General features: G+C 33.8%; 1 protein-coding gene across 1 annotated transcript; it reads left to right on the top strand.

The window, feature by feature from the left end:
* Positions 1-504: 504 nt before the first annotated feature.
* LOC136209167 (protein CENTRORADIALIS-like) lies at positions 505-3,367 on the top strand. The gene is made up of 4 exons (XM_066000566.1): positions 505-779; positions 886-947; positions 2,921-2,961; positions 3,041-3,367. The coding sequence occupies exons 1-4, from the start codon at positions 579-581 to the stop codon at positions 3,259-3,261; spliced, it is 525 nt and encodes a 174-aa protein (XP_065856638.1). The 5' UTR covers positions 505-578; the 3' UTR covers positions 3,262-3,367.
* The last annotated feature ends 7,019 nt before the right edge of the window (positions 3,368-10,386 follow it).

The raw sequence follows: 10,386 nt of genomic DNA, 5'->3' as shown, positions 1-10,386 counted from the left end.
AATACGAGGTTATTTGGAATTTTAAGAGTCAAAAGGGTAGTTGAAGTTTTAGGTTAGGCAGATGTATTAAACGTTTTGATTAATTTCATATTCTAACCTCCGATATTCTCTGGTCATCTAGTAAAATGCTTAAATGCATCATTGATAATTGAACTTTCATAATTGCATCAAAATGGTCGCATAAATTCAATTTATTTCAATAAAATCATACAATTTTGAATTTTGTCTCAATGAAGTCACTCGACAGTTTCAAAAGTAAAAAGACATCCAAAAGTAACATGACCATCACATTAATAGTAGTCAACTTTTACCTCTAATCGAAATGACATATGATTACCACCTAAATGACACGTGACTGCCACTTAAATTTCTACCCATCCCTTTTATTCTGATCTTAGAAGTAAAATAATTAGATCTAAACTGTAGCTGAAAAGTACTTGTCAAAACATTATAAATACGAGGCTTTCAAACCCAAACTCAGCAAGTAATAATTAACCTGAAGAACACCCTTTTCTCCCTCAATTTTTTCAATCCCTCAACTTTCTCAATCCCTCAATTTCCTCCCTAAGTTCATATCAATGGCAAGAACAGTAGAACCTCTGATAGTTGGAGGAGTAATTGGAGATGTTCTTGATTCTTTTCAGCCAACAGTGAAAATGTCTGTCACCTACATATCTGACAGACATGTTTTCAATGGCCATGAGTTTTATCCATCTGCTCTTGTTCATAAACCCAAGGTTGAAGTTCAAGGAGCTGATTTGAGATCTTTCTTTACTCTGGTAATTATATGAATCTTTCTTTTTTTTCTTTTTCTTGATCTTGAATTTCTTAGTTGTTATTGTTCTTTATTTCTTTCATGTCTACATTATGTTTTTTTTTTGTCAGATTATGACAGATCCAGATGTTCCTGGCCCTAGTGATCCTTATCTCAGAGAGCATCTTCATTGGTATAATATTGTATCAGAAAAAAGAAGACAAAAAAAAAAAAACTATCTTCTTTGGCCCTTTTTCTTGTTCTTTTTCTGCTCAACCTAACCTATTTAGGGTTAATTGTACCCTAGAAGGCTAGAACCAAACCCTAACTAAAGTTAACTGAATTCATAGTCATAAATGGTAGGGTAATAAAATCTATGGATAATTGTAACTCACTTGACAACATATAAAGGTTGAGTTCATAGGAAGAGCTTACATGTTTGATAAAAAATGGCGGCCCGGTGCACTACGCGTCCCCGTTGAGCGAGGATCCGGGGAGAGGTCTCACCACAAGGGGGGAGAGGTCTCACCACAAGGGTGTACTGGGGCAACCCTTCCCCTGCCAATTTATTTGGCAAGAGGCCGCTCCTAAGACTCGAACCCGTGACCTCTTGACCACACGACAACAACGTTTACGGTTGCGCCAAGGCTCGCCCTCAGCTTACATGTTTGATCTTTAAAAAAAATTGAGAAGCTAAACACCATGTTATAGAAATACCGTATATTTCATAGATCAAGTGGTCGAGGGTTCGAAACTTTATAGCTTTGTCTATTAATAAAATTTCAATATATGGTAAAATAGATCTGCGTTGTATGTTTTTCGAGCGTAGAGACATTTACTTGCACGAGTAGTGTGTCAAAGATGATGATAATAATACATAAGCTATTTGTGGGTTTTATGTATCAGCTTAAGTTTTAACAGGTACCTCAAATAGGACTTAAGAGTTCAAATGATCCTTGAATTGAAGTTGTTAGTAAAAATCAATTTAGTTGAAATCAAAATTTAGGTATTAGTTCAGTTCTCAAGTTGGTAATATTGACAAATTAATTCAAAATCGACATTTTGTAGGTATTGAAACTGGTTATATTAGGGATAATTTATCAAATATTACTAACTTTAGGACTCAGTCAATATCTAAATTTCGATTTGAGCTAAAGTGATCATGTCTGTCAACTTTAAAGACCGTTTCGACTCTTAATTTCCTCAAATAGGTCATAGGGATAAAGACCAAATTTAACCCTAGTTTTAAGAGAAGTGCAGATTTAGCATTAACATATAAAATGATGCAAATTTAACCATAATGTTTCCAAGCAATATCAATATTAGACATATGTTATAGAAAATTAGAAAAAAACTGGTTTGACTGGACCTTCCAAATATCAATTATATCTAAAATATTTAGTGTATTACTAACAAAATTACAAAAAAATTTATGTTAAAATGCTAAAAAATAAATCAATTACATATAAGTTAATCGCAATTGTTTTTGACAAACTATCTAAAATATTTACTGTGTTATTAATATAGGTACAAAAATTGTACGAAACTGCTTCAATTTATCAACAAACTTGTTTGGAAAGTCCGATGTGACAGTTATATAACAGTCAAATCAGTCTTTTCAAATTTTCGATAGCACGGGTTAAAATTGATTTTACTTGAAAATATTAGGGTTAAATTTGCACAATTTCATACGTGTATAGTAAATATGCGCTTCACTTGAAACGTTAGGGTTAAATTTGGTCATTATCTCTGGATTATATGTTGTTCAGTATATATATCAACATATAACCTATTTGAGGGAATTAAGTGTCAAAATGGTCTTTAAAATTGACAAACAATATCAGTTTATTCCAAATTGGGATTTAGATATCAACTCAGCTCTGAAGTTGACAATATTTTACAAATTAGTTCAAATATAATCTGTGTCAATATATAAAAATTTGTTAAATTTAGGTTAATTTGTCGATTATTGTAAACTTTTAAGGTTGAATTGATACCAAATTTTGATTTAAGCTAAACTAACAATTTTTAGTAACATTACATTTCAACCAATCAAATATTAATACCGCGTTATTAATTAATTATAATTAAGTACTTTCTATTACATTAAATTATTAGTCCAGCACACGAATGATTTTATACTGAAAATTTTTAAACCTTTGACAGGATAGTGACAGACATTCCAGGAACAACAGATGCAACATTTGGTAATTAAATTCATTAATTCATTCTTATTTATTTATGAAAACATAAAATGAAGAACTTTATTATTAAATTAAATAACAGGAAGGGAAGTAATGAGCTATGAAATTCCAAGGCCAAACATAGGAATTCACAGGTTTGTGTTTGTTCTATTCAAGCAAAAACGTAGAGGACAAACAATGAATCTACCTTCTTCCAGGAATCACTTTAACACCAGAAATTTTGCTGCTGAAAATGAGCTCTCTCTTCCTGTTGCTGCTGTTTATTTCAATGCTCAACGAGAAACTGCTGCTCGAAGACGCTAATTTATCATCACGAGTGTCGTGTGACGCCTGCAGAAATCGCGTAATTGACTTATTTATTACTGTTTCTGCTCTTATTTCTATCTTTTTTATCTGTCTGATTTCTGTATGTGTGTGGGTATCATTTATATATATATAAAAGAAAATTTGATCATTTGGATATCAATTCATTATTCATCGTTTTGCTAGCAGTCTGTTGATTCGGGTGAATATCAGAAAGCTAGGGTTTTCTAAACCTGTTGATTCTACTAATACCAAGGATATAGAAATAACAAAAACATTTCGCTAATAGTTGATTTGAAATACGAATACCTTACTAGGAATCTTCAAAATTCTCAAGAACTTTGGTAGTTCGAAATATCAATTTCATTAGTCAATAAGATGTCTGCTTACAATGATAACAAGACTTTAACTAGCCAAAAATACTAAATTAGAATCCTAATTAAAAAAAGTAAAACTAAAAACAAATACAAATCAATTCGAAACTAACATTAAAGTACGATTTTGAGATCCTAAATGATCGAATTTAGCCAAAATAGGGTGGGGCTCATAGATAAGCTATGAATTTTGATGGTTTAATGCATATTTACACCCTTAAATTTGATAGATTTTGCGTAGTAGTACCCTGAACTTTTAAAATAACATATTACATATCACACTTATAGTTGACTTTAAAAATCTATCACATACCTATAGTTGACTCATTCAGACCTCATGTACACCAAATTGTTACTTTCATCGTTGACAGATGAGGTGACATACAGAATGAACTCACGTACTTTTGTTTTTTCTATAGCACGCACATGCCATCTCATTTGTCAAATATGAGATATCAATGATTTTGTGTGCAAAAGGTCCAAATGAGGTGTGTAATGGGTTTTTAAAGGCAACTATAAGTGTATAATAGGTTTTTAAAAGTTCAGGATATCAATAGGCAAAACTTACAAAGTTTAAAGGTGCAAATATACATTAAGCCAATTTTGACCGTTGGTCCGTTTCCAATCAGAACATGGTTTGAAAACGCAAAAATCCGACACATTAAAACGTGGCAGAATAAACTGAATTACTTGATCTTCGACCATATCTCCTTTTAATTAAGTAGAATTAATTAATAAACAGGTTCTGCTTTCATTTCAAAATGTCAATGCCACCTATATATGCTTTGTGTTTGCCAAATGAAAATATTTTTTATAACTGATGATCATGAGAACTATATCCTCAGAATATTATTCCATTTTCTTTTCTTAATTAGGAACGAAAGAAAGATAAGAATTATGCCCTTTTGTGAATGTGTCACTACCTAAAATTATAAGGATATGCATAATTAAGCAATTAATTATATAGATTTAATATGTAATTATATATCTAGATTTGTTAGTTTTAGCTCTTTGATATCCTGAATTTATAATTCAACCTACCATATATTTATATTTGTTAACTTTGGTCCTCCGACACCTAACTTGTTGACATTACACGCGTTATATACAAGTTTCAATCATTTTCGATATAAAGTTATGTCCTTCGATTTATGATGTGAGGATATTTGTATTGAGCTGGAAAAGTCATTCTGATACTTGAAATAAGACAGAAAAATGATCAAACAAGGACTCGAGGGCCGATGACCCTACTTTGATGCATAAGTCAGTGATGAGAATAGCTATTGTATGGTATAAAAGCTTAGGTGACTAATTGATACATTTTGTAGTCCGTGTACCTTGTATATATAGGGGGCTGGGTTGTGCGCTTTACATATGACCAGTGAGCCACGTGACATCGACTTAATAGTGATGTTTGAAATGATTACAACTTTTGTAGTTGTGATTTCTGTTAATCTGAGTGTTGTATACGAGTAAGGATGTGCTTTGACGTTAAGTCTCATTTGACTGGTAGCTCTATGTTACTAATGAGGGAAGACGTGCGTCGGTGGTCAATATGTATTCATGATGAATTGTGTGATATCACATTATATTCTTAAATTAATTTAATTTTTATATACATAATCATTTAATTATCACATAGTTATTTAATCTCGATCAACCTGATATATGAGAGGGGTTCAATTTCATATAATTATTTTCTAACACAAGGTGAATAACACCTTTCACCATATATATAAATATCAATTTTTATATATTATATAAAATAAGAGTTTATAATTTACAATATATATTTTAAGTCATTGTCCTGCCTAAAGAATTCACAAAACAAAATACATTCAAATGCTTTAAAAAAACATAGATGAGAATGAACTATCACTGCTGGTGCGACTTTTTTCATTTGAAAGGAAACAATAAATTAATTAAGGCCAAGAACATCCTTACATGCGAGAGGCTAGATTAAGGTCGGACAATCTCCATATAACATCACAGAAGATGAAAAAACTCTAGCCCGCTTAGCTAAATGATGAGCAACTTGGTTCCCCTCCCTATGCACAAAACGAAAAGAACACATATAGAAGGATGAAGCTAAACTAGCCACATCCCTGTATAAATAGTGGAGAAAAGAGAGTGGATAGGTGCCCCGATTAAGAGTATCATCTACGATCTTTGCATCCGATTTGATACAAACGCATGAAGTTGCCATTTCTTGCTAGACATAGCCTTTCCTAGATGGCGGCAAGCTCATGCTAGTGCGACCTTAAATAACTTCATCAATTATGTGAATATTTATTAGAAATGGATGAACGCGCGAATATATATATATATATAAATTTACCGCACACCAGTGAAAATATAACATCATCATTAAATCAACATTGTTATACATTTTTAATACCATATAAGACATTCAGTTCATTTATTACACGGATCATTATTACAGACCCCCAAACTTTGTAGCTCCCGTTTGTTTAATCCTCTTATAATTTTTGTTAAAAGTTGGCGCAGCTTTAGCTTGAACATGCACCTGACCTTGGGCAACATACATTCTCATCATCTCCGCAAATTCTCGGAGATGCTCTGATACCACCAAATGTAACCCTCTTACTAGGATCACAAATGGTCCCTATCTTACACCTCATGCAATGATTAAGCTTTAAATTTAGGCGTATACATGAAGATTTAAAGACATAGAACCAGACTGGTTTTGGGCGGGTGGAGGATAACATTGACCGATCCAATGAAGCTTTGTTGGATGCCTAACCATGCATCTCCACTAGTGGGTTTTCTAAAGCTCTCTATGTTGTACATACAGTTTATGATTGTTTCTCGTGTTACTTAAACCATGTGATACAGATTAATGTTTAACGAGTTGATTTTAATCGTAAATCAACAAAGAGCTTTCTTCTCTAGATAAATCACCCCACACCCGAGTGAGGGTGCCACACTGCGTGTGAGTCACTCCCCACGACATGTGAGTCACTCCACATGCCAAGTGAGGATGGCACACGATGTGTGGCTGCCATTCTGCCTTTCGGCGTGTGAAATTCGCTCATGCTCATTTCCAGTTGCAACCTCACTCGGCGAGTGGGCAATCTCACATGCTGAGTCAATGTTTTTTCACCCTAGTAGCCTTCCTCTTTGCTCCGGTGTGTTTTCCTTTTAACCCGGCTTCTTCCACCATTCGTCTCCTCTCGTATAGTCGACTAGATGCCCGTATCACCATGGTCCTCTAAGTATAAGGAGTGAAACATTAATGTCACAAAATTTAATTTGTTAACATCAAAATCATCCTATTTTACATTTTATTTTCCCTCTAGTCATTTTATCCAGATTTCGACAATAAGAATCACTAGAAAAGACACATAAACAACACATAAAACATATTTTTATATATGGATTTTAAAAAATAATAGATGTTACCAAACCCAACTAGTCAATTTCATTCACTCAGCCCTTTCAGATTTCTCACATCAATAGAACCTAAGAAGACCAAACTAAGTATTTTATTATTATTATTTAATTCACGTGCCAAAGTCTGGCTTACATGTCATCCATGTGTTCCATTACTGATGCTTGGAGGACAATGGGTGTAATTAACCTTTATTCCTCTTAACGAGTTTGGTTTTATCAAAGGTAGGAATATCATAGACTGCATTCTTGATGCCTCTAAGGGGATTGATATTATAAACACCAAACATGCTTTAAGAAAAACTCGGTGGTAATATTAACTCCGTGAATCTTTTGACACCATCGATTGCGGTTTATTCTTTAAGTGTTAAGTGCTTTTGGTTTTGCACAATAGTTTCACAACTGGGTTCTCTCAATTTTCTCCTCTTCCCACATTTTGATTGTCATCATTGGCCAAGATAAAGGTCATATTACCTAGTATCACAGTTAGACAATGTGACCCACTTTCACCTTTATTATTATGTATATTAGAGGATTTAGTTAGCCGTTTTATTACTAGTGGGGTGGCGTATCGCTTCCTTTATGCATGTTAGAGGGGGTGCCTCTCTAACTTATTTCATATATGTTGATGATGTTATGCTTTTTGTTAAGGCAAAGAGTTGTAATATATGAGAGATTAGCTATATTATCATTGTCTATGGTAATATATTAGGTCAGATTGTCAATAAAGCTAAATCTAATTTTTTTTCGTTAACCAACTTTTTACAAGTGATCGAATTGTTGCTATTTGCTCCTTTCTAGGTATGAATCAGAGAAGCCTTTCTCTTACTTATTTAGGTATTCCTTTATTTGTGAGTCACTAAAAGTCGATGTCTATAGTATATTATGGACAAGATTCTTTATCGATTCGTTAGTTGGAAAGGAGATAGGGATAAAATGTCCCTATCAGTCTACTAAATATGTCTTCTAAGGTTATCGTAGATTCCACAAAGGCTACCGTTGTTATGATCCTATCTCTAATAAAATATATATCTCATGCCATTTGTTGTTTGATGAACAAGAATTCCCATTTGAGGATTTGAGAAAGAAAGTTACTGGTATCCATGACTCTCGATCGACCTTATTAGAAATTCCAACAATCAATGTTCCCCTACTGGTTTGAACATCTGAGTTTTCTGACTCCATCCCTTTTACATGTCTTGATTTAATATCCTCAGTTTCCTCTAAAATCTATAAACTGGGCCCATAACATTATCGGCGACACAAAATGGCAGCCCACAAACAACCACTATAGGCTGTCGATCGATGGGGTCCAATCGGACTTCGACTACTCAATCTCAAACTCTATTCGCAATCTCAATTGATCTTGAGATATCTACTGGCACCTCTGAAGCAAGGCTACGTGAACAACCTAATGTATCACGTTTCTGATACGTATCTGATACAGAAATGCCCGAAAACTGTTGAGATACATTTTGGGGCCATTTCTGTAATATCAAAAAGTTGCACACACGAATCAGTGAAGGATACACGTTTCCCAGCAAAAAAAAACCAGTCGATTCTTTTTCCAGAAAAAAAAAACAGAGGTTCAACAACAAGATCATCGATCGTTATTTCAAGGTAGTAAAGAGCAGGAATATGCAAAGGATTGTGTTATCTGTATGTGCAGAAAAATTAAAATCACAGGTAAACCAAAAGACATAGATTTAGAGAGCAGTTACAGATTCACCAATCGTATCAAAAAAACAGAGTGAAACAGAGTATCTGTATTCACTGCAGATAACCAAAGGACAGGGGAAATCAGTGCCAGAAACTCTTAATTAATACAAAAATGATTCTCAAATTTTTAATATTTATAAATGTGCCCTATTATTTTTAATATTTATACATTTCCCTCACGTTTTCGTGTCCTGTGTTTTATAGAAATGACGTTTCCCGTATCCGTGCCAGTATCAGATACCGTATCTATATCCGTGTCCGGGCAACATTGACTGGCACACAAAACAATGACTCCTCTTCACTAATGATTCAAGCTCTTCAAGAACCCTCTTATCGTATTCATCAGATGGTCATTCAATCCCAAGCCAAGACATTAAAACCAAGGATTCTCAATGCTATAATACCAAAAAACCCTATTGCATTTTGCAAGCCTCGAAATCATAGGAGTGGAGGAAGGCTATGGACTTCGAGTACATTGCTTTAATGATGAATAACACATGGACCTTCGTTTCCTTAGCTCGAAACGCTAATTAAATTAGTTGTAGATGGATTTTTAAAATTAAAACGAAGGCTGATGGCGAGGTAGAGAGATATAAAGGACGATTAGTGGCAAAAGGTTATCATCAGCACCCAAGAATAGACTACTCTAACACTTTCAGCCATGTGGTTAGACCTACTACTATTCGTCCTATCCTTACACTCGCAGTCTCTTTTGGATGGAAAATCACTCAACTAGATGTTTCAAAATGCCTTCTTACATGGTGAATTATAGGAGGAGATCTATATGACACAACCATCCAGATTTGTGGATCCTACATACCGTCAAGCATGTTTGTAAGTTGCACAAATATCTATATGGTCTCAAATAGTCACCACACATGTGGCATGAAAATTTAACTTCTAAACTTCTTCTATTTTGCTTCGATGGGTCCAAGAGTGACATTTCCTTGTATTATTTTCACTGTGGTACTACTGTTTTGTTTAATCTATGTCGGTAATTTACTAGCCAATGACAATGAAGTTGTTTAGCCTATTGCAAATTCACAATAAAGGGTGATTTACTATTAGAAGATGCAAAACCAGGATCAGAATCGTTAACAATTCCAAAGAGAATATGAATAATTGCAAGTGATGTCTTTCCAATCGCAACAATTGGATGAGAAATTAGTCCCCCATGCGTCAATTTCAGATTGCAAAACAATCGTAAAATTCTTCAATATCCTCAAATCATCTTCGCAAGTAAAATTGAGATTATGGGATTAGAGAACCCAAACTTGACAACATAACCAAATAACAACAACAATTACCCACAAATCTTGGACATCCATCCCTCTGAACCAAATCGAATCGAGAGAGAAGATGAATTAAGAAGCAAAAGAAAAGGAAACTAGAATAAATGAATTAGGTTGAATTGATGATTTTTTCCTTAGTTCAGGGACCTCATTGTTGATTTTGATACGATAGGATTCTAATCGACTTTGGGGGTCAATGGGTGTTATGCTAAGAGAAGATGAAGAATTACAAGTGATGCATTTCCAATCGCAGTAATTGAAGAAGAAATTAACTTTGTGCCTTTAGTTTGGGGTTAAATGCGTATTATGCTAAAATTTTAAAAAAAGAA

This window comes from Euphorbia lathyris, chromosome 10 (genome assembly GCF_963576675.1).
Source record: "Euphorbia lathyris chromosome 10, ddEupLath1.1, whole genome shotgun sequence".
In the NCBI taxonomy this organism is placed as follows: Eukaryota; Viridiplantae; Streptophyta; class Magnoliopsida; order Malpighiales; family Euphorbiaceae; genus Euphorbia; species Euphorbia lathyris.
Note: the sequence above shows the minus strand (reverse complement) of the source record. Positions and strands in the feature narration are given on the sequence as shown.